This window comes from Euprymna scolopes, chromosome 30, assembly GCF_053919585.1.
Source record: "Euprymna scolopes isolate OS-2025 chromosome 30, ASM5391958v1, whole genome shotgun sequence".
NCBI lineage: Eukaryota > Metazoa > Mollusca > Cephalopoda > Sepiida > Sepiolidae > Euprymna > Euprymna scolopes.
Window position 1 is genome coordinate 17,032,334 of NC_136511.1, and position 26,006 is coordinate 17,058,339.

At 33.2% G+C, this 26,006-nt stretch overlaps 1 protein-coding gene across 2 annotated transcripts in view; it reads left to right on the forward strand.

Annotated features, from left to right (window-relative positions):
* LOC145254675 (prosaposin-like) overlaps nucleotides 1-26,006 on the forward strand; it is a 113,494-nt gene that overhangs the window by 72,681 nt on the left and 14,807 nt on the right. For both annotated transcript variants that reach the window (XM_080113320.1, XM_080113321.1), the window contains exons 12-20: nucleotides 453-515; nucleotides 1,523-1,582; nucleotides 7,754-7,855; nucleotides 10,694-10,777; nucleotides 16,071-16,133; nucleotides 16,855-16,914; nucleotides 20,123-20,383; nucleotides 20,514-20,676; nucleotides 25,985-26,006. The exon at nucleotides 25,985-26,006 is cut by the window's right edge and continues 136 nt beyond it. In XM_080113320.1, coding sequence (XP_079969446.1) covers nucleotides 453-515; nucleotides 1,523-1,582; nucleotides 7,754-7,855; nucleotides 10,694-10,777; nucleotides 16,071-16,133; nucleotides 16,855-16,914; nucleotides 20,123-20,383; nucleotides 20,514-20,676; nucleotides 25,985-26,006 — 878 coding nt within the window. The remainder of the gene's footprint in view (nucleotides 1-452; nucleotides 516-1,522; nucleotides 1,583-7,753; nucleotides 7,856-10,693; nucleotides 10,778-16,070; nucleotides 16,134-16,854; nucleotides 16,915-20,122; nucleotides 20,384-20,513; nucleotides 20,677-25,984) is intronic.

Here is a 26,006-nt window from a genome sequence, read left to right on the forward strand (position 1 = left end):
CTCCATTCCAGTAATTATTAGAGCAACTGGACTCGTGAAAAATTTTTTAAAACTACTTGACAAATATACCCAGTGAACAAAGTGAAAGAGATTCAAACAAGTGCACTTAAAGACGGTCAAAATCTTAAAAAGATCTTTTGGTTGAAATGAGATAGTAGGTGAATGTTTGACATGCCCCATCCATAACTTGAACAAAATGGTAAGAAAATGGGGGGGTGGGGATTCCAAGTTTGCACACTAATTTCCCTACAGGGAGCACGTGCTAAGCATGGCCACTTATTTCTATGCTTCTTCACACCATTACCACAACCTCCCATGAAAATGATAGAGAAATTAGCAATGTCACTTGTTATTGCCCGACCTTCTCTCTGAGAACAATCTTTTTTTTCTTATTTATTTTTTTAATTTTATTTTATTCATTTTTTTTTTTTTTTTTTTTTTTTTTTGTAAAGGACGAACTAAAGAAAATTTTGGAGAAAGATGTTTGTGCCCATCTTGGTGGTTACAAATCAGTTGTAAGTAATTTTCATTTTTATGTTTAAATGTAGAACATTGAAATCAAGAAATTGTAAACAAAAAATAAAAACAAGGAAATTTAATTCATAGGAAACGCAAAAGAATATGTAGAATTTAATCCTGAAGTTATGTAACCTTAAGCAACCACCTCCAAAAAATTATTATTTTTTTTTTTTTTCATACTGATAAGTTAACTTGATGAAAACAAGATAATAAATTTTAAACTGTTAATCTTTAAAGTATACAGGTTGGTAGATAGTTAAATTCTACTGTTTTAACTTGTTGGATTTTTTATACAACTTCCCCAATTTTTTTTTTTTTTTTTTTTTTTTTTTTTTTTTTTTTTTTGCGTAGGTGTCCTCACTAATCAAGGCCCAAAGGCCACTCGAGGATAAGGGTTAATATGTACAGTAGTCAGTGGGATAACATAGTAATCGTTGGTGAAAATTTGGTAAATTGATTACTTAAGGGGGATGGCTCATCAAGAATTTGTTTACGTTGGACTTGCAGACGACCAAATTGTAGTCATCTGGAAAGCAGGCAAACACAAGTTTCACAGGTGTGCAGTAATAAGAAAAAAACTTTGTTCATGGAATCTATGTTTAGGTTTAGGCACAGATAGTGGGGAAATTGACAGCTAGGCAGGTGTTTTTTATGAAAGTTTGGCGAGGGAGAGACCATAGATTGTACCTATTTACTATGCCTCCCCACGGGACAGTTAGACACCAGGGTCGTTTTTTAACGTGGAGAAAAGGTACAAAAATAAAAATTGTCTCAGTCGTGAAGGATCTCTCCTCCACCGAAAGAGAACAAGAAAAAGTGCAGCACCTGAAGAACAGATACTACACTTTGATCTTGTCCCGAAGGCCAAAAACAAGTACTTGCTATGAAAATAACGATGAAGTTAACTATTTTGCATTTTTACTTTTTCTTTTCTTTTTTTTTTTTTTTTTATAGTTTTAACATTTTAAAACATGTATTAACGGAATGTTACTCTTCTATTTAGTGCCACATGGCTGTGGAGACTTATGCCCAGGAAATTCTGGAAAGCATTCTCAATAATGTTGTAAGTATTTAACAACTTTGACTTTCACTATGGAGAGGGATCCATTATGATGGTTATCAAATCATATTGGAGACTTGTTATTAAATGGGACAGATTGACCCAATCAAATCCTAAGGTCTGACAATTCCCCTCCCTCCTCTCCCCCCCTTTCTTCATCTTAATACTGCTGTATTATGCCCCTTCCCCCTTCATACAGTATAAATAATGGTTCATTCTTTTAACCTGGATGTAAAGAAAATCAAAATTGTTCTTGACAAATGGTACAAGCTGTAGAGAAATCCAAAGTTTAATTTTGAAAATTTAGAAAAACAAATTTTATTATTAAATGATTAGCTGGACGCTTAAACATTTTTTTAATTTACGCAGATTGTGTGTATATTATAATAGAACAAATCCTCTATTGAATATTTTATTACGAAGAATAATTTGCCGGGTGGTAATTCGCAAAAAAAAATTTTTTTTTAATACTGATAATAAATGAACGTGTATTTTTGAGGATTTATAATTATTTTTTGTATTATTTGGACTGTTGTATTGTTCGTATCATAAAAAGGGACCTTTGTGTGATCGTCTAAATGTTGCTGTCTAATTGTTCATATGCAGTTGTGTGTGGTACATGTATTTTGGACATACCTTATCTTCATGCGTTGTTGGTCCTGCCCACCTGGAATTCATCTTGTCTTGTAGGGGAGGCTGGAAACCTGTTTTGGATGAATATTCATTCACTCCAAGACGATGAGGACACACTTTTGCGAAAGTGCTTTTACAGAAACCAAATACACTCAGCATCACTAAAATGGCGACCAAAAATGACCACATTCGATTATTTACCATATTTGCTTGTCCCGATAATGATTTGCAGTATGTAAACGTCAACAGCACCGATGCGGCGGCAAGGGAATGTAATTGGTTTTATAGTTTTTATTCACCTTCCAGGTGTCGAGGCCCTGTCGGTGGGGCATTAGAATACGCTGACTGTCCCCCTGCAGAGGGTAAAAGTCCCTCAATGGGGGTCCTGGATATGACCTTGAACTATATCCAGTGGTGAGGCTCCAGCTTGTGGGCTTTGGGGAGTGTGGAGTGACCCTTTAATTACCATTGCTCCCAGGTCCACTCTGACCCGGAGTGGTAGTACCTGTTAGGGTCCCAACTATGGGTTAAATAGAAACCAACGTGAAAACAACAAATATATTCTATTAAAAAAATTTTTTCAAAATCTTTGGATTCGGCATTAAATAACCCGAAAAGGGTTGATATGCCGTAAAACAAAAACAACCAATCCAGGTGTCGATCGCAGAAGAATGGAAAGCGAATGTCTTCGCTTGCGTGGTTCTTCCAAAGTCTTATTTTCACACACGTCAGCGCCCCACCCCCCATTGAAGGGGAGGGGACAACCTGTTAAGCCCTCTGTTCTTCTCTACATCCAAACCCAAACTCCTTGACTCCAGCTAACCTGATCACGTGACTCACACGCAGATCCGATCAGCTGACCCTCACTTCCGGTAAAACGTGTCTACGATATGATTTACCATATTTCTTATGTTCGACCTATTTCCTAACATAATTCTCATCTTATTTTTTTTTTTTTTCATGTTTCGTTCAATGTGACCTCCGACCATCTTCAGGTGCATTATACTGAATGTTATTGATGAATAGTGAAAAAATGTTTGGTTTATTTGCTTTCCCAACGAACACAGCCGTTAGAAATGATGGCCGGAGGTTACATCGACTGAAACGTTGTGAAAAAAAAACAACCAAGATGAGAATCATAGTCCAAATAATACAAAAAATTAATTATAAATCCTCATCTCAAAAATATATATTCATTATATGAAAAAACCGGAATGGGCTCTGAGTTATTAATATAAAACAAAAAAAAAGACTTGGCGCTATTTGCGTTTTAAATTTCTAATGGCTGTGTTCATTGGGAAAGCAAATGAACCAAACATTTTTTCACTATTTACCTATAACGTCCAGTGTGAATGAACCTGAAGATGGCTGAAGGTTACATCGACCGAAACGTGAAAGAAAATCCAAGATGAGAACCCTAGTCCACATAATACAAAAAATAATAATGATAATGGCGTTCATCAAATTCCTTCTGTATTTGTTTACAATATCACGTCAGCTGATATTTGGGTTTGACGATGAATGCCCTGGAAAAGTCACTTCTGATTAATGTTTAGTTTTAAAATATGCAAATGAAGAAATGATTTGTGGCGATTTAAAAATAATACCTCTTATCGTAACTGGAATTCATTGATAAGGAAAAATAATTAAAATGGTGAGGTACATTGGTTTGAATACGGGCTCATTCGATCTGTAGTCGAATGTTTTACTATTGAGCTATATTTCAAGATGTCAAGAACGAGTTATTTGTGGAGAATTTTATTATCTCCTTAGCCGGTGTAAACCTGAAATATTCCCCTGTAAAAATTATTTTTTATCTGTAAGAAAGAAAGACGATTTTTAGGATCAGATTTTTTTCGTTTTTCAATATTTATCAGATGAATTTCTGTGCAAAACATATCTAAGAACACTGCCAGACATATAAATTACCTTTGTGTGAAATTTGCAAAAGATAGTCTCAGCTGTTTTGGAACCTATAAGGAAGGAACTCCCAAACACAGTGACTTTTATATAATAGTATAGATGGAAATTTTTCTTGACTTTCATTGTTAAAACAACTTGTACAAAAATACTTTTATTTTCTCGTGCTAATACTGCTGTAACACCCCTCGTTCCTTGCAGTAATTAATGGTTCATTTTTTTTTTTTTTTCCCCCCCATTTACTTGCCTCTCCATGAGGGCAGTTAGAAGTATTTTTTTTTTTTTTTTTTTTTTTTTTAAATTCCTGTTGCATCTCCAAGGGCTCAAGAGGTTAAAAATGGCCAAAAATTACACATTTTGCCTCATAACTTTTGATCCATCCATTAGATTTTACTGAAACTTGGCCAAAATGTGGAGCCCATTGTTCTTAATATAAATCCAGTATGGGTGACCCTGGCAAAATTTGGGGACTTCCAGTGCTAAAAACATCCCTTTTTGTGGCTTTTTTTCATGTTTCTCAACAAAAACTTGGTATGTCTGACTATAAAGTAGTTTTTCACGGTGGTCAACTCAAATATACACGTTAAGGCCTCAAACTGCACTGTTATCCATTTACACTGAAATTCGGTGTCCTCAGAGGCTCAAAAGAGGTAAAAAAACATGCCCCAAAATGGCCAAAAATGACACTTTTTGCACCATAGCATTTGATCCATCCTTAAGATTTTCCTGAAACTTGGCCAATATGTGGAGGTTATTGTTCTTAATATAAATTCAGTATGGGTGACCCTGGCAAAATTCTGGTTTGTATCCCTCTGGGACTTTTAGGGTAAAAAAAAAAAAAAAAAAAAAAAACATGCATTTTTGGAGCTTTTTTTTTTTTTTTCATATTACTCAAAAACTTGATATGTATGTCTATATACTGGTTTTCCATGGTGCTGAATTCAAATATACATGTCTTAAGGTGTGAAACTGCACAGTTTGTTCATTTTCACTGGGATTCGGCATTCTCGGGAGCTCAAAAGGGGTCACAAATGCCCTAAAATTGCAAAAAAAAAATGTTTCCCCATTACTTTTGCCCCATCCATTAGACTTTTCTGAAACTTGGCGAAAATGTGAAGGCAACGTTGGCCCTTCAAACTTCACTATTTTTTTTTTTTTTTTTTTGTGGCATCATCTCACATGCAGCACCAGGGAGGAGGGGACCATGCACACACAGCTTGTTAAAAATAATTTTATCAAGAATTCTTCATAAGTTTTGGTTTTAGTTTCAGCTGAAGGAACTAAAGTTATTTATATATATTTATAAGTTTGAGATTTGGTTTCAATTCAAGCTGATGAACCCAAGTCATAGATATATTTTTTATTGTTGAAATCGCAACTTTATAATATATAAAAATTGATAGAGCATTAACTTTATAATAATATATATGAAATTTGCAAGAATTAAAATATATTTCAGCATATTTTATGACCTGGCTATGCCGGGCATCCCTGCTAGCTTGGATAAATACTTTTGCAGTTTTAACAAAATAGCTACAATAATATCAGAGCATCTCCATTTACGCCGAATATCTACAGAATGCCAACATCAATATATTACATGTGAATCCGTCCCCTGTGGAATTTTCACAGGTCCTGCAAGTTTGTATAATTTTATTTGGGTTTTCTAAAATTTGAAATTACACTTACAAAATGTCTTCAAATTCGATTTTAAAAATGAAAAAAAAGAGGGGGAGGGGGCTTGGTGACAGGTCGGCTCGAGCCTGTAGACCCATAGGCTGAGACTGAACACCTGAGCTACAGCAACAGTCAATGTAAGAGCAATTAAAAAGTGAATTTCAAACATCGCAGTTTTAATGTGGTCAAATCGTTTTACTGCGGGATAATCAAAACATAAAAAAAAAAACACACACAAAAATCTAACGTAAGGCAAACGAACACATGAAAAATGGCTTAAATGAGCCTATTTTGATATTAAAATTTAAAAAATCGGTGGATACCCGGGTGTCGCTAAGAATAAGCGAAGTGTAAAAAAAAAACAAAAAAACCAGGAAAACGAACATTACGTGAAAAATGGCTTAAATAATACAGGGTTCAATATAAAAAAAAAAAACCCATCTCACACCACGATTCGAACCCAAAACGTTTAGATAATGAACAAACAAGCTAACCAACTGCGCTAAAGCGACGGAGATGAAATGTTTTGTTTTTCAACTATTTAAAGTAAATCAGGTCATGACGTCATCTGACGCATGCGTAGAATCGGGCATCGTTACGAGAAACCCGTTTTTGTTGACACCCCCCCCCCCCGGAAAATTGCCGATTTCGGGGTGAAAAGTTAATGTTTTTGGCCAATTTTTCGATATTTTTCAAGTGAAGGATGGGGCTTCGATATGATACCGAGTTTGTGAATTTTCGTTGCGTGTGTCGAAAGTTTTTAGCAGACACACAAACATACATACAAACGCACACACACACATACATTTTTGCTTTTATATATATAGATTACAAATACCTTCTTGAATTGGGAGTCAGGATTCTAGATTTTTTTTTTTTTGTTTAATTGGTGACTGAACTCTTTCGATAAGAGTTACTCTGGCATCGACGAATTAGTCCATTTTTTTCAGGGAATGTCGATATTGGGTACATTTTTTATGTGTAATAAAAAACAAATTCCAAGTAAAGGCTAAAATATATATTTTGATAACATATTTTATTTAAAATAAGACCATTCTGGAAAAGAATCATTTCAAAGTCTTTTTTTTTTTTTTTTTTTTTTTTTTTATGTAGTTTTGATTATAGTGTAATGTTGGTTCTGTGCAGTTCTAGGAAGTCCAAACTCTCGGGCTTTGCCTCGAAGGGATTAGTTTATTGCTACTCACCTGAAGCGCCCTGCCAGATATGCTGACAAAACTGTCCAGGCATTTTTTGCAGAGTTAGAGGGCTGCTTCTCTTTAGCACTGACTTTTTCAATCCCACTTTCCAACACTGGTGTCAGTTCCTATATGGTGGAGATCTATATACCCTTTAATTTGAAGCAACTTTTTCTTCGAATACGCTGGCATGATTTGTTAAGCAGATCCAATTTTGTACAACTTTTGGTGCTTTTTTATTAGCGCAAAAATTGAAATGTTGAATTTCAAATAAACCAAATGATAGCTACTGAATTGTCATGTCACAGTAATGAACATACCCAAAAATTACAAAAACGATAGGGTAGAAAATTAATGAAAAGCTTTGGAAGACAGTTAAAATTGAGTTTCGCTAAAACAAAAACTGAAGTTTGAATTGTAAAAAGGGAGATAATTTCGTGAAAACTTAGCAAAACTCAATTTTCACTAATTGTCTTTGAAAACCATTTTCATTAATAAATTTTCTACCTTATCGTTTTTCATAATTTTTGGATATGTTCATTATCGCGACATAATTAAACGGATACCATTGGTTTTACTTAAACTTTAATATTTCGAATCTCCCTATTATAACAAAGAAGCACCCAACGTTTTACATCAATTATAGCAATCTCTCTCTCTCTCTATATTCATGTTATTTAATTATTCTGAAGATAATTGGGTTTGTTTTCTTTATTCTTGCTGAAATATTTTTTTTTTCTTTTCACAGGATGCATCAGTGGTTTGCCAAAAGCTTGGTTTGTGTAATGGTTATGCAGCCATGAGGCTTCTTGTGGCTAATCTGAAAGCCATTAAATTCTCCAAATCCAATGTAAGTTTACAAACAATCTTTTAAATCGGAAACATCCAATAAATATGAGGTGCCTTCAATAAGTTTCCAGATTTTTTTCGTATGGGCACTTTTATTGATAAAACATATGAAACTCTAGTCTTTTTTGAAGTAATCTCCTCCGGCTGCAATGCACTTACTTGTACCGTTCCAACAACTTCTGGAAGGCCCCATGGAAGTTCTCTTGTGTGAGCGTATCAATGACCCTCATCACAGCTTTTTTCATCTCAAGTGTCTCATAATTACAGCCTCTAAGGTTTTCTTTGACCTTGGAGAACAATCAAGTCACAGGGAGCAAGGTCTAAACTAAGGCGGGTGAGAAACTGTCTTGATGCCCATCTTGATCAAATAGTCTGTAACAAAGATGGCATTGCAACAGACTTTGCATATCTTAAGTTCTTCACAAATAATTGTAAAGTTTCCACACTCCTATTAAACTGCACTTCCTCTAAACACGTGACAGTCCTTATTCATGAAATTCTTTATTTGGAACTCTTTGATGTCCATCTTAGTCAAATAGTCTGTGACAAGGATGGAGCACCCTTGGGACAAACTTTGTGCTAATCTTCCGAATTTTCAGTTCTTCATGAATAATTGTGTATACAGTTCTCACACTGACATCAAACTGTGCTCTTATTGTTTCTATAGACACACGACGATTCTTATTCATGAAATTCTTTATTTGGCCAATCAACTCTAGTGTTCTGACTACCTTACTCCTTCCATGCCTCATCATCCCTCACAAACTCTACCTTCCTTAAATCTCTTATGCCACTCAAAAACTGATGCTGGATTCAAGCAAGATGGTCCAAAAGCAATCTGAAGCATTCCATACATTTGTGATTTTAAGTTTAAAACAAAATTTTATTGCATATCTTTCTTCTAAAGTGTCCTCACACCCAGATTGCATTTTCGAAATTCACCGACTGTGACAATCAGGCTTTAGTAGAGTGTATTCCAATTCTTGCTGTTTGTTTAAATTTGAAATCATAAAAAATGGTCAATCATCTTCATTAGATGTATATCAATAACATACTAAATTTTCAAGAGTCTACAACTTTAAGTCTGTATAAAAAAGTTTGGAAACTTATTGAAGGCACCTCATAATTTAAATGAGTACTGCACAGTTAGCATGAAATGAATAGAAGTGGCATCTTTTGAAAGCATTTTCGTAAGTTTAAATTTCAAAATTTTAGAAAATTGAGTAATGTTGTATAATTTTTATTAAATGAAAAATCATTTCATTAAAATTTTCCTGAAACTTTCAGTGGCATCCACCTTAATCATGAAAGACGTAAATTTTTTATTTTATTTTATTTTTTTTTTCAATCTCATTTTTTTGGTGTTTTTAAAATGGATGTCATTTTCTATTTTTGTTTACATTTCGGTAGATTGTTTTTGATGTAATGTAACTACATGCCATGTTTGCAGACCACCCCCTCCCCTCCATCCTTTATCCATAGCGACAGGAATTTAGATTTTTGAGAATTGCAACACTACTATAGATCTATCGTTCTCTGAAAGGAAACCTGTTTTTCTATGTAAAGTGACCTTTTTATTTTTCTCTCTCTCGTTCTCTGTCTGTCTGTCTCTGTCTGTCTGTCTCTGTCTGTCTGTCTGTCTGTCTGTCTGTCTCTGTCTGTCTCTGTCTGTCTGTCTGTCTGTCTGTCTCTGCCTGTCTGTCGCTGTCTGTCTGTCTCTGTCTGTCTGTCTGTCTCTGTCTCTCTCTGTCTCTCTCTGTCTCTGTCTCTCTCTGTCTCTCTCTTTCTGTCTCTCTCTGTCTCTCTTTCTGTCTCTCTCTGTCTCTCTTTCTGTCTCTCTCTGTCTCTCTCTCTGTCTCTCTCTCTGTCTCTCTCTGTCTCTCTGTCTGTGTCTCTCTGTCTGTGTCTCTCTGTCTGTGTCTCTCTGTCTGTGTCTCTCTGTCTGTGTCTCTCTGTCTGTGTCTCTCTGTCTGTGTCTCTCTGTCTGTGTCTCTCTGTCTGTGTCTCTCTGTCTGTGTCTCTCTGTCTGTGTCTCTCTGTCTGTGTCTCTCTGTCTGTGTCTCTCTGTCTGTGTCTCTCTGTCTGTGTCTCTCTGTCTGTGTCTCTCTGTCTGTGTCTCTCTGTCTGTGTCTCTCTGTCTGTGTCTCTCTGTCTGTGTCTCTCTGTCTGTGTCTCTCTGTCTGTGTCTCTCTGTCTGTGTCTCTCTGTCTGTGTCTCTCTGTCTGTGTCTCTCTGTCTGTGTCTCTCTGTCTGTGTCTCTCTGTCTGTGTCTCTCTGTCTGTGTCTCTCTGTCTGTGTCTCTCTGTCTGTGTCTCTCTGTCTGTGTCTCTCTGTCTGTGTCTCTCTGTCTGTGTCTCTCTGTCTGTGTCTCTCTGTCTGTGTCTCTCTGTCTGTGTCTCTCTGTCTGTGTCTCTCTGTCTGTGTCTCTCTGTCTGTGTCTCTCTGTCTGTGTCTCTCTGTCTGTGTCTCTCTGTCTGTGTCTCTCTGTCTGTGTCTCTCTGTCTGTGTCTCTCTGTCTGTGTCTCTCTGTCTGTGTCTCTCTGTCTGTGTCTCTCTGTTAAAGCAACCCCGACCTTTTTATTAAAGCCTCTATTTGTTCTGGTTCTAAAAGGATTCATTTTCTGTCAACTAGTCTTGATCAACTTCTATTCCTGTCAATTCCATTTCACAAAAATTCTTAAAACGGTCATGAATCTTATAAATCCCTAAAACCGTTTTAATTTTTCTTTTTTTTTTTTCTCTGCAGCTGTTTGAACAACTTCCGCCTATTAGTGTCAATTCCATGTTACAAATTCTCGTAACCGCCATTTACATCTTTTCATCTTTTTTTTCTTTACAGCCATTTGAAGAATCTACAGAATGTGAACTTTGCAAAGTCTTGATGTCTGAATTACATTCCTTGATTTCCGACAAGAACGTTCAGGTAAATATATTCCGTAAATACAAATAAATTAAGAACGTTCAGGTAAATATATTATTCCTTAAATAAAAATAGATTAAGAACGTTCAGGTAAATATATTATTCCTTAATTGGAATTCATTTTTGAGATGAGCATTATATATATTATTTTATTTTTATTTCGGACTATTATTCTCATCTTTATTAGTTGTTTTTCATCTTTTATTGGTTTGTTTATTCACAACGTTTCGGCCAACTATTCCTCTGGCCTTCGTCAGGTGGTAACCACGATGGATAGGAACTTCGAATCTCCTAACTGCATTCTCAGCCATCACTGCCATCCATAGTTGTCGTCTCTCCACATTTTGGCCAAGTAAACCTCTGGCACGCTTTGGGTGGGATTGAAACCGCTATCTTCAGACAATGTTCATACCAATCGGTACGGACCCGACTATGGAAGATCAGATAATAAATAAAAACGTGAATTTATAAGATCAAAGAATCCAACCTTGATCGCCCTTTGGAGCCCGTGGCGCAATTGATAGACGTTGAATCTCTACAGTTCCAGATGAACATTGTCTGAAGATAGCAGTTTCAATCCCACCCAAAGCGTGCCAGAGGTTTACTTGGCCAAAATGTGGTGAGATGACAACTACGGATGGCAGTGATGGCTGAGAATGCAGTTAGGAAATTCAAAGTTCCTATCCGTCGCGGTTACCACCTGACGAAGGCCAGAGGAATAGTTGGCCGAAACGTTGTGAATAAATAAACCAATAAAAGATGAAAAACAACTAATAAAGATGAGAATAATAGTCCGAAATAAAAATAAATTAAGAACGTTCAGATAAAACAAAATCATTTTGTACTTTTCTCCGTTTTGTTCAGCTTTGATTTTACTGAAACACTGATTAGATGAAGATTACTTAGAGGAATTCAAAAATAATGTTAACAAGGCCGATAGTCATTAGTCGCGTGCTCTCGTGTAATGAATGAATGCGTGAATGTAGGATTGACATGAAATTCTTAAAGATAAACTAAAATGACCAAAAAATGGGCTGAAATGACTTAAATAAATAAAAAGTAAATGACTTAGAATGACTTTAATGAATTAAGGATCAATTGAATGACCTTAAGAATGAGTTGAATACTTAAAAAATAACTGGAATCCTTCAAAAACAACTTGAATAATCTGGAGAATGACTTGAATGGCTTTGAGACTGACTGGTTGTAAAGTGGGTGATCATTTTAAATTAAATTAATACAGAAAAGTGATCCCCCACTTTATATCACAGTTACAAACATAAGTACAGCATGTAGTAAGAACAGATACTACACTTTTTTCTTGGCCAAGAAAAGATTAAAAAGCTAAGAACAACATCTATTAACAAGACTTTTGATCTTAACCAAAAAGGCCAAGCACAGAAGTGCTACGGACAGACCGATGGAGTGACTTAGAGTCACTTGCACGCGACTAAAAACAAGGCACTGTGGCAGGGGACCATCAGATGGAATATCAGAATTTTGTGTGTACGTATATAATATATATATATATATATATATATATATATGTATGTATCAGGGCTCTATGGACAAATTTATCTTTAGTTGACCTTGACAACTAAATATTTTCGTTTACTAGCCAAATAGAAAAGTTACTAGCCAAACCCACATGAATTTTAGAATGTGATATCTTCGTTCTATGATGAGCATGTACATCATAAAGATTTTTCTGTGCAATTCTAAATATATACTGAAGTTTATGTTGATAGTTGAAGGTATAAACATTCGAATTTCCTCATGTTTTTTAAACAGCCATTGTTAAGTATATTGTCTTGTTAAACCTTTTGTTGTTTGAATAATTTAACTTTGCTCGTTTTATTAAAAAAAATGTTGAAAAGAGATTTTTCACTCAGTAGTGAGCTTTGGAAGATTGTCATTGAAAGAAATACAATTGCTAAAAGATAAGTGTTTCATTATTTCTAGTCGCCACTTTGAAAAATCACTCGCAAATGCGACTGTTTCACTCACAATGTAGAGCCTTGTGTGAGTGTGTGTGTGTATGTATATATATATATATATATATTAAATTGTAATTCAATGAATTTCAAAAAACTCTCATTGAAATGAAATGAAGTGGTTGAGTTTCATATCAAAGAATTTTTATTATTCTAAGCAAGACAAAGAATGTTTTAGAAAGTTTATCTCCTTAACCTATAGGGTTTCGATGTCTACCATCTCATCAGAGGAGTGAAAATATTAGCAAATAGTTATAAAGGTATGCACCCTATTTGCTAAAGTCAGTGAGACATGGAAAGTCAAAGTGAAAATAATATATTTATCAGAAGTTCTGTAGCAGGAGTATTTGTAGTGATCAACAAAAACATTCATATCCTTTTTCTACAAATACTCCTGCTACAGAACTTCTGATAAATATATTTTCACTTTGACTTTCCATGTCTCACTGACTTTAGCAAATAGGGTGCATACCTTTATAACTATTTGCTAATATTTTCACTCCTCTGATGAGATGGTAGACATCGAAACCCTATAGGTTAAGGAGATAAACTTTCTAAAACATTCTTTGTCTTGCTTAGAATAATAAAAATTCTTTGATATGAAACTCAACCACTTCATTTCATTTCAATGAGAGTTTTTTGAAATTCATTGAATTACAATTTAATTTATTTGCTCTATCTTGAATATCGAGCAATTCTCGTTTAGATGGGATAACTTATAGAATATTACTGCCAGTAATATTTTGTAAACCTACAATCTCACGTTTACATAACCACTGATTGTTAAATAAAAACTACTCCGAAGAATATATATATATATATATACACACACACACACATACACACTCCTATAAATTCAGTTTTTTTTTTTTTTTGTGTTTTGGTATTCCTATTAAAAGCCCTTTTTTCTATTTATTTAAAAAGAAAATACAACTTAGATAGGTCATGGAATTGCATTTTTCTGCAAAAGATCTAATTTGCATATTCTTTTGAACATTCATTTTAATTCCCTATTTTTCGGTTTTCTTATGGGATGATCATCTTTAGTTAACTATTACATGTAATTATATTCATACAGATATTCTACATGATTTATACTTGCGTAAAAAGGTCATAGTAAACACAAACCGCTTTCTATATATATTTGTATGCGTGTGTGTGTGTGTGTGTATATATATATATATATATATATATTTGTTTAAACAATTTTGCCTACCAAACTCCTATCAGTTATTGGTTTAGAGACATGAAACTTGATATATAGGGTATTCGAACCCATGTGAAACTTTATATTTGGATTTTAGCCAGGGAAAATCGGTGTAAAAGTGTTCCAATTTTTAAAAAGTGGAATGTGTTAAGTGAAGGTCGAATGATGGCATTACGAATGTTCATGTTTTAATTGTTAGCCTTACAGCAAACAGGTCTTCATAGCCCAGGCATTAACATCAAAGGAAAAAGTAAATCATAAGCTAAACGTTTTGGTTTCGATTCTCGGTGGTTGTGCACAAGTCTTTTTTTTTTTTCTTCAACTTAAGTCGTTACTATATATTGGTATAATATAAATACAAAATCTGCATTAATCAAAATATCATATTTAAGTGTATTTTACGACGGCTTGCTAATGTGTGTGTATATACACGCATACAATTATTACTATAATTTTAAAATACATACAGATACTAGTATTTCATCCATGCAGGGAGTTACGATTACAGCCAGTTGGGAGATTCGAACCGGGCTACGAAGCCGTCTCTGACTCTATTAGCATGGACCAAACTACACAGCCAACATTAACCGTGAGAAATACAGTTGTAGGTTCGACATTTAATAAATGTCGAGACGTCCATCCAAAGTGATCTAATGATTATAACCTCATGATCTGCGCATGCGAGCTTAAGTGCGAGCACCAAAAAAAAGATACCCGTGCGAGCACCCAAAGAAATAGATACCCGTGCGAGCACAAAAGAAAAAGTCACAGCAACCAGGCTTGAACCTGTAACATAAAAGAGGAAAAGGTGATAAAAGCAAACGCTTTAGTTGTATCTTCCACAGTGCACTTACAATGTTACGGGTCTTCGAAATAACACCTTCAGGACGTACGTTGGGATCGTGAGTCATGAATGTCTTTGCAAAAATCAAAAAATGGCCCAGTTAACGGTCAAGGAATTAATCTTTTTAGCCAATTTAACAAATTTTTCAATATTTGTTGTCCGAGAGATCGATCTTTCTAATGATACCAATTTTATCGGTGTTCGTTGCATGTGTTGAAAGTTTTTGGGAGACGTGCATACAAACACACATTTTGCCTTTTCTATAATAGATTTAAGCAGCATGCTTTTCTTTAAGCATGTTTCGTGATATAATATAGACAATTCCTGTCTACAGATTTGAGTTCTGATCCTTTCTAGTTTTCTATATTAATCTTGTTTCTAACATGAACTGGCTGATGTAATGGTCATAGTACCTTCAGATACGTCCAGATCCATTATCAGGGATGATTAACAAAGATTTTAGACATAGATTTTTTTTTTTCCTCCCAGTAAATTACACGTTATTAACTTAATTATTCTGTTATTTTTAAAAATCACTTTGATATATTAACGCTGTTATTGGTATTTTGTTTCTGTCGTATAGTGGGGTTCTCTATTACATGGAGTGGTTGTATATATTGTATTTATTTTCTTCCCCACCAAAGCAAATTAGGCACAAGGCCATTTTTAATGTGGGGTAAAAAACCAGCTCCCCTAAAAGTAGGCAAAACGGGGGGCACTCTGGTTACCAAAAATAATTGTCCCAGTCTAGAGGGTTTCCCCTCCATTGACTGGTACAAATTATCTTAAGTGCATCATCTGCAGATAGATACTACACTTTGATCTTGGCCCGAAGGCCAAGATCAAGGTATTTATTTGCTTCCCCACTGAGCAAATTAGGCCCAAGACCATTTTTAATGTGGAGAGTGAAGGGGAAATGGGGACCAGCTCCCCGGGGAGTAGGGGAGCTGGATAGTGACAATTGGTATGAAGGGTTTCCCCTGGGGGTTGGTATTTATTTGCTCCCCCACCAAGCAAATTAGGCACAAGGCTAATATATATATAGGTGTGTGTGTGTCTATAATTCTTGTTCCAATTTTGATCAAAATTCATTTCTGGATTTTGGTTCTTACTGTAAGGAGTTTTAAAACATTTAAATTTGGATCCGGCCATGATCATTTCAAGCTTCCTGCAATGTCCAGTTGTAACATAAAATTATTTTGCTATTTTCCACTCATCATTTAATTTTTTTTTAACTTTCTCCTTTTGAAGACTGCTGTAAGAGATTTCATTAACAACGAAGTATGTTCTCGACTTGAAAACATGAAGTCAGCAGTAAGTTTTCCATTAATGTTTATCATTTATGCATTTAATATGCTTTAATGTTTTGAGTGCCATTTTAATTTTTTGCTTTTATTTTTATTTTTTTTTTAAGTACTTGATCATATTTTTTTTTTCTTGAATTAAAAACTGCATTTATTTCCACTGAATAAAATGATGTAATAAAAGGGTTGTTAAACAATATTTTCCAAAATAACAAAAGATATACAAATGTTAGCGAGACCAGTAACTTGCCTGTAAGGTACTTTTTGCCCAGACCTTTTTATTCATAAAATAATAAAATGTAAAAAAAAAAAAAACAGTAACATAACACCAAACAGTGATCAATATGTTACAACATACAGAATTTGTGCACTCATAACTAAAGAAAAAAGTTGCACATGAATATACACATCATATGCACTAGTGCATATATACATCCACGCATATACATACATATGCACAGGTAACTATTCATATCCAATTAGTAAAAATTCCACCAGAACTTGAATGGAATTTTCCGTTTTTAATTTTTCTTTAAGCACCCAACATCTAATCACACTACACAATGAATTGTTCTTATATTTTTCTATTTAAATATGATGAAAATATAATTCACACTACTTTTTAGTATTTTAAAATATTAAAACATTTAAATTTATCAAATTAAAAATTAAAAATTTAACAGAAAAGTTTAATTTCCATCTTTCTTTTTTTTTTTTTTTTTTCTTTTTAGTGTTTGACATTGGTCAAAGAATATGAGCCTCTGATCATGAAGGCTATCGAAGGACTTCTGGTAAGTGTTCTTTAAATCTATAAGCGAGCACATACTACACTGCTTCCCTCCTCTCCAAACAAAGAAGATAATGCATGGGGAAAATGGTCTCATGGCAAGACTGTATACTACACTCCAATTTAGTATTAAAAAATACCATAAAAGTAAGTTTCAGCTGTACAGACAGATACTAATCTCCATTAGAAATGGATTTAAGTTTGAGAGATTGAAGTTCAGTCGAACATCTTCCATGGAAGCGACAGAGCAACTCCTTTAGAACGAGAAAAAACTTGTTTCTGAATTTTTATATGAGGATTGGTTATTCGTATTATTTGGATTCATCAGACTACTGTTCTCATCTTGTATCATTTTCACAATGTTTCAGTCGATGTAACCTCCGAACTTCAAGTGAATCTTTTCAAACTCGGGAATGTTTCTGTCGAAATTTGGATGGAAGGACCCATGGCGCAGTGGTTAGAGTACTCGGAACAAGAGCATGCTACCTCTTTGAGATAAAGGATTCCTTCCATTTGAAATTCCGTCCAAATTCCTGAGTTCGACAAGATACACCTGAAGATCAAAGGTTACATTGACCGAAACATTGTGAAATTACGCTAAAGATAACAGTAGTCGGATGAATCAAAATAATATGAAGGAAAAAACTCAGCAATAAATTTTGACTTGTTTCATTGTTTAAAATTAATCTGAACTTTTTACCCTTCGATTTGAGCAATTCCAATTCAGAAAGGTTTGTTGGGATTGCGCAACAATTGATTCACTGAACTCCCTTACACACCATTATTTTTCAAGATTGAATCTCTTTAAAACTTTGAATTCCGACCCAATTAGGCAATAATTAGCCAGAAAGACAATAGCAAAATTATTTGGTAAAGTATTATTAAATCGAAGTATCAGCAGTGGCATCTTTTTAGTGATGTTGGGAGGGCAGATATCAGACATGTAGCGTTGGAAGGGTTCATATATATATATAGTCTAGACCTCCCAAAATAGCGAACATTTCTGTAAAAGTCTGAGGACGCTACAGACGGCCAAAAAACTGCCGTGTAGTCGAAACAATGTAACTTAACAAAGATACGGTAATAAAAAATAAAACGTGTGTGTGTATATATATATATATATATATATATATATATATAATATATATATATATATATATATATATATACTAGATGAACTCAATGTTGCCCACTATTAAACGTAATGTTAAATTCATAAAAAAAAATTACTCTAGCTGAGATTGAAACCAAAAACTAAAGACAGGAGTGAAGTATGATAACCATTTGGTCAGTTTGACACAATCACATACAGATTTTTCAGTTCTGACCCCTTAGCAGCACTTTTTTTTTAATGAAACCAATTAAAGTTTTTTACATGTCTGAATACCCTATATACCAAATTGTCCGTATTTTCGCCTAACAATTTAATGAACGATACAAGAATCAAATATATTAAAACAATAGTGTTTATGAAGCAAACTATTTAGAAAACCACTCTTAACACGTGGAGGAGAGGGTGTTTTTTGGGTTTTTTTTGGTTTTTTTTTCAACTAGTCTGTGCTTTCAATTAACAATTTAATAAACAATACAAGAATAAAATATATTAAAACAAAAGTACTTATAAAAAACAAACTATTATTTAGAAACCCATTCTTAACATGTGGAGTCTGTACTTTAAATTAACAATTTTTAATAAACAATTTACAAATAAAATAAATGTTAAAACAATAAAAAAAAAAGTATTTATGAAGCAAACTATTATTTAGAAAATCACTCTTAACATATGGAGGAGAGGGTGTTTTTTTTTTTTTTTTTTTTTTAATTAGTATGTACTTTCAACTAACAATTTAATAAATTTTATCCCTTGACTCGCTTATTTGCAGTGTTCACGGTTCACGCAATTTTGTCCAAAAGACTGTAGGTGCAGCAATTTTCTTTTGCCTTGCACATTTTTGCAAATAAAGCTAGGTACAATTTCTTAGCACCATTTTATAGGAAATTGAATAAACTTTAATTTGATATCATATTTGCCATGGTTATTATGAATAGTTGCTTCACTAGAAGCAAATTAAATGAGAAAAGAATTTCACTTTTAGTTTGATGCTATTTATAGTTTTTTTTATTGGTTGAATGACAAAAATAAGGGGTATGATTTTTTTTTTTTTTTTTTTTTTTAGCAGCTAGCGTTCCACACATCAAAAATGTTATCACTTTTGTTGGTGCAATTAAAATAAATCAGTAAAATTGAATTTTTATTCAACAAATACAAAATAAACACCATACGAAAGAGGAAGATTTGCTCTTTCATGTAATATATATTTTATTCAAAAGCATATTCAAACAAATGAAATACAGGCTGGTGAACATAACGTATATTTGACCACTTTTTACGAATTCCACTCATTTTTCAAGCTGCTGCTGCTGGTACCTATTGGTAGTGGTTGTAGGTAGTCGAGTTTTTTTGTGAATGTTTGGCAAGGGGGATCATGGATTGGAGCTCAGATTTTCATTTGCTATGAAAATGATAAAGCAGAAACAGGCTTGCAACGTCTCTTCTGTGGGAAAGGTGGCATTAATTTGCATATGAGGGGAGTGGCTGTTTTAAGGATGAATTGGAAGGACAGACAGTTGAATGTTTGACAGCAGAAAGAAAACATCAAAGCCAAGATTTGGTCTTGTGAATTATGGTAGTTAAGCAAAGACGAGTTCTGTCAGTTTTTCTGTCAGGATTACAACCAGTAACTTAATGACCTTGTGAGAACAAACTCCGCAGAGTGAAGCGTACATCATTTTGATCAGTATATGTTACAATATTTTGGATCTATAATGGAGTATGATCCCACACAGTAAGGCGATTCTATTTATAAACGATGCTGCTAGGAACTGACAAATCGAATTAATTCATGTTCTGCTACCAACCAATCAGAAACCAGAATTGCTCCATAAATATTAATAAACCTTTTCTGTAGCAATTTCGCATGTTTTTTTTCCCCCCGTCTCGACATGGTAAGAATCTTTTGCTCTGTGGAACTGTCTACTGCAAACAAGTCACCTCTCAGGACTTGTGTGTGTAACAGCGAACCATCGGAAACTGTTCTGAAACTAAACATGGCTTACACTTCTAGAGTATACAATTAAAAATAAAAATAAAACAATTCCTTATTTTCTCAGTGTCTTGAAACCATTTTTTTTTTTTTTTTTTTTTTTCCCAGGATCCCAATACCAGTTGTGCAAGAATTGGTATGTGTTCCAATTCTTCTGGATCCAAGACTGATGTTAAATCCCCAATTGCCAATACGGTTCCTCTCAGTCTGTTGAGCCCGGCTGCCGCTGCTGCTTTTGTCCCTTACCAAAGAGTTGGTCTTGTATTGCCACCGAAAACGGCCATAAAAACTTCAAAGAGCGAACAATGCAAAATCTGTGAAATAGTCATGAAACAACTGGAATCTATGCTCCAAAAAAAATATGTTCAAGTAAGTTCCTGAAAAAAAGTGAATATTATTGTTGTATAATCACACTTCGTATTCAAATGATTCTATGTTCCTCTCTACACTGTTATTGCTTTGTCATTCTATTTTATTCTGCGTCTGTTTTCTTTTTCAGAAAGATATCGAGGACGCTTTAGACGCTGTGTGTGGATTATTACCAGGCAGCATCTCCCGTGAGTGTACTTCGTTTGTTGACGAATACACACCTGGCATTATTGACTTGCTAGTGTCTGAAGTTCAACCTGATATGGTGTGTGCAGCCCTGGGTCTTTGTGCAAGTGAGTCATTATTTCTGTGCAGACAAAATTTTTTCTTTTTTTAAGTTTTTTTTTTTTAGTTTTAAGCATTCATCACAAAAAAAAAAAACTTTGCTTGTTAAGTCACCAGATTTTTTTTTTTTTTTTTTTTCTTAAAAATATTTTAGGCAAAAACATTATTACATACTTGTCAAGTCGAAAATAGTAATCTATCCAAAAATTATGAAAAATCAAGTAGAAATTTATTGATAATTAAAAGTAATTTTTACAGAAAATTGGGTAAAATTGCATTTTTTTTTTTTTTTTTTTTTTATAGATGTTATAAAGTAGACAGTAGGAATCTACATGCAGGAGACATAACTCCGAAAGTAATATTTTAGATTACTTGTTCATGGCTGCAATATTTGTTGCCTGTCGTTTTTTTTTTTTATATATACTAAAAACACAATAGCAGTTGTTCTACTCGATGGATGTTTGTAATTTTTCAATATATTTTTATTTTCAACATAACAATTGAGTTAAGTAATATCGTTTTTGCTTAAAACGATATATTTGAAAACTCGATTTGTCTACTCTATCTTAACAAGCACTAAAATCTTTATGGTGTATGTATTCATCACTGAACAGAAATGTCATCTTCCAAAAATCACATAAATTGATAAAGAAAATCATTTTTAGATGATGAATGAGAAGTCATTGGCATTCTCCCTCTTTATTTTATAATCACAAGTGAGACGGTTACTTCTCAGATACTCAAAATTTGATTTTCTTGGGTAAACTGTACAAGTACCTTTTAATCAAGACATTAAAATAGTAATACACACGGACGAAAAAACGCTTTGGATAATCAGATTTCAAGGTAGTTCTACTAAAATAGCCATATTTTTTAAACCAAAGCACTTCAAGTCTTCAAATTACTACTGTTTTGTTCGAAAATGAATATACTTTCAAATGAATTAATAAATATGAATGTACATTATATATTTTAAGAGTTTTAAGCAAATAAAGTGATAAAAATGTGAACGTCATAAAATGGCGTTTTCGGTAAGGTTTTGTAGTGACCCCCCCCCCCTGTTTTCTAAAGGTCCGTACCGTGATTGTATGAAGAATTTCGTCATGAAATTTGGGAACCAATCAGAAGAGGTGTTAATCTTAATACTGTCAAGTGTCCGAAATATTTTTGACCATCTTTTTTTGTTGTGTTAAAAATAAGACTTTAATATGACGAGTATCGAACATTTTGAAAAAAAATTTCTTCGGACACCCAGTAGTAAGTAAATCAATCTTTTTACTATCTTTATCAATTAAAAGTATTATTTTATGTTGGGTAGAACCGCGGTAATTGATAATTTAAAAGGACCTACCCGAAAAAAAAATTTTCTATTTCTTGAATTTGGTCAAATGAAGTTGGTATTACTAGAAGCAGCAGCAGCTCCAGCCTGTAGAATCAGCCATAGCACAGTGTAAACAACACGCGTTCTTTAATTTTTATTCAAGAACGAATTAAGAAAAACATGAAAATATGAATATAAATGTTCTTATGTTTAATTAGAGCTATTTTGTTATCAGAATAACATTAGTTTAGAACTATTCGGTTTTCAGAATGTATAATAACAACAATCCCAACCAATTCGACATTATGAATCTGTTGCAATTTCTCACATTTCTCGTCAAATTTAAAAACATGGTTAAAAAAACAAAATAAACTTTTGTAGATATATAGCTTGCATGCACTTTTATTCTTTAAATTAGTTTTGAACAGCGAATTAAAACAATGTTTTACTGCGAACAGCCACAAATGTTTTTTTTTTTTCAAAATCAAAATAAGTATCAAAATCTCGTTTATACATAGATTCGAAAAAGTTGTCAAAAAACAATATAACAAATAAATGTTATCAAAGGCAAGATAAGTTACTTTTCTACCTAACTGGATAATTTTCTAGTGTTTTTATTTAATGTAACATGTTTATTCAGCTTGAAAAACGTACAGTGTTTACCGATGTATTGGAAAATTAAAAATGGCGCACGGCCCGACTCTTTGACACGGTAAGTTTGAGAAAAGGAGTTAAAAATAAAAAACAACTATACAAAATACCGTTAAAAACTCACCGAATATATGTCAGCCTATGTCACGGTAACATATTGAGTGAGTTTCTAGCAGTATTTTGTCTACTTTTTTATTTTTAACTCTTTTCCCCAAACTTACCGTTTCAAGAGTCGGGCGCCATTTTAAATTTTCCAATACATCGGTAAACACTGTTTTCAAGCTGAATAAACATGTTACATTAAATAAAAACACTAAAAAATTATCCAGTTAGGTAGAAAAGTAACTTGCTTTTGATAACATTTATTTGTTATATATTTGTTTTTTTGACAACTTTTTCGAATCTATGTGTATAGTAATACAAACCCTCTTAAAACTACACATAATCATCTTAAAAAAAAAAAAAAAAAAAAAGCATGCATATTTTCCCATAGAAAAAAAAAGTTAACTGCCCTAAAATGCTAGAATGACCTGTAATAGGAAATTATTTTACATTCAATTCTAAAATAATTTGTTTATCTTTCATCAAAGTTTTTCATGGCATTTTATACATAATTTCCTAAAAAGGTAGAATCACATTTTGGAGGGGTGGTCAGAACGAGTTGAGTTGGGTTAAACAGGTGTTAATCTCTATATAAATAAAATCTACAATAATAGGAAAGAAATATTGCAATATATTCATTTTTAAATGGTCTTATGTTTAGATTTAAGTTTTTTTGTACATAAAGCACATTACAATTCAACTTTGAGTTCTCCAACTTTTCTGTTTATGGATACATGGCATTTTTAAGGAATTGCTGCATATTTATGTACATTTACTGCAGATTATTTGGAAACCATAAACTTTGGGAGATTTTCAGTTGCATATTCTGATTCCTTGTACAAAAATACACTTATATGGTAAATTTCATTTTTTAGTCTTGTGTTTTAACAAAGATATGACATTTTTACTGAAAAAGTAGTGTAAAAAATGTGACGAAACGCATATGGTCTTAAAGAGGGAAAAATATCCAAACATGTGAGGCACAAAAATAGCCATAACTTCCTTAATTTTAATCAGATTTTAAAAATTTTAAAAGATTCTTTCTTAGCTCATCAAGCTCTTTCTATGCATACCAATATTGAAATATTTCAAGCTATTTCAATTTTTTCATGTGTATTGCTAATTAAAAAATGAAAATATCGAAAAAAAAAAAAAAAAGGTTATATTGTACGTATCCATTATGGAATGAAGTTCTTCAAAAAAAAAAAAAAAAAAATTTCACGTAATTTCATCTAGTTTTTTTTTTTTTTTGTTTTTTTTTTCCACAGCAAAAAAAAACAATTTATGATACCGAGCAAAAAGTTCGATTTTTTAGGAAGAAAAGCTAGTAATAAAGATGGGGAGGGAGTCTCGGTGCTTTACATGGAGTTATTTCCCCGTGACGTGTTAAAAATTTCCATAATGGCTAACTTCAACACGCTCTCGTAAAAACACGTTTTTTCGCTGTAAAAAAAAAAAAAAAAAAAAAACTACTTGATCAAATTAAATGAAATTTTTTTTTTTTTCCAGAGATCTTCTGTCCAAAACGGATACGTACAATATAACCTTTTTTTTATATTTTCATTTTTTAATGTCTTGATTAAACTGTACCAGTACCGGTAAAAATAAAACTTTTGGAATATGACAGCTTTGTTTGGTGACTGCTACATACATCAAAGATTTTTTTTTTAATCTTTTTTTTGCCTTAATTCTAAATAAAAGCATTTGGGGGGGGGGGTTATTGTTTTTCCTTTGCCTTTTTTAAATTTTTTTTTTCTTTTCTATCTTTTTTTTTTTTTTTTTTTTTTTTTTTTTTTTTGCGTTAAATTCTAAATAGAAACAATTTTTTAAAGTAAAATTTCAGAATCCCTACATTTGAATGACGGTTCAAGCGCGTTAATACTGTTCTCCAGAGAATTAATACGTAATTGAATATTGTATAGGATGTGGACTATTTGTTTACAAGATTATCTAAAGAAAAAATAAGTTTATTTTTCATCAAGCTTAGTTTTGAGATAAGGATTGTTTGGACTTCTCATTTTTTAGAATTATTCTCACAACGATGTAACCTTTGAACTTCTTCAGGGATATCTTAAACTCGGAAATTTGTACAGAATTTCAAACGAAACCTTTATTTAATGCTATCATTCCATCAGCCATGACCGGAAGAAATGTTAATTTGCAATTGTATTCTTCACTGCTGGAACCCTCTATCTGGCATTAATCCAAGTGGATCTTGGGTTTACTTTCAGCCCCGTAACTTTCACTTCCCTTTTGTTTTTTAGTCCTCACATTCCATGAGGAATGTTTCTGACAAAGAGGGAAGAATTGATGTTTTTTTTTGGGTTTTTTTTTTTTCCAAGTCAGAAGCTATTTCATCCAACACTTATTAGCAAGTTTTTTTTTTTACCTTGAAGTATTATATTTCTAACTTCTTACATCAAGTGGCTTCATGCCTTGTCTGGAGTGATTTCCATTTAAAAAAAAAAAAAAATTTTTTAAGCGAATTATTTTTGAAAAACTTCTTTTCAATGAAAACAATACTTAAATATATTCATCTTAGTTACTTTCTCGTGCAACTTTTTAGTAAACATTTTTTGCATGGAATTCATTTCAAGTATTTCTCTTCCTACAAAAGTCATTCAAAAGTAATACATCCCATTTTTGGACTATAAAAAGTCCAAGAGCTACGAAGATGGGAGTGGTATCATTGAAACGAGCAACTTTTTGTGCTCCAGAATTTATTTTTCTGCATGGTAACCATCATTCTCAATACAATTTTGTTAAACATCTCTCATAAAAGTCCCGTTTGAGCTTTGTTACTCGCATCTGTCACCACTCTAAAATCGAAAAACCCATCTCCTGTGCTGATATCAACTACATTGGTTTCGTAAACGTTCCACAGGTGCCAGTGAATGTTCATCAGTTCAATTTTTTTTTTTTTTTTTTTTTGTATGGTGAAATTCAATGACACATCTCTGCTTCTGACACATGTCCATGACAGGTGTTTCTTTCTTTGTCTTGCAACAGCGATGAAAATTTCAGATCATGAATGTGTAAGTTCAGTCATCATAATAATGCAATTTTTAATCCTCTGATCCATTCAGGTAGAATTAAAAAAAAAAAAAAATAGGAGGCATTACCTTTGGAACATGTCGCGTAGTCCATAAATTGATAGCATCTAAGCAAAGATGGAAATTGACATACCAAGGTACTGTATCAAGGAACAAATATAAACTAGTTGATATGAATTATTTTTCCAGGTGTGTCATCTCCAGATTCGCT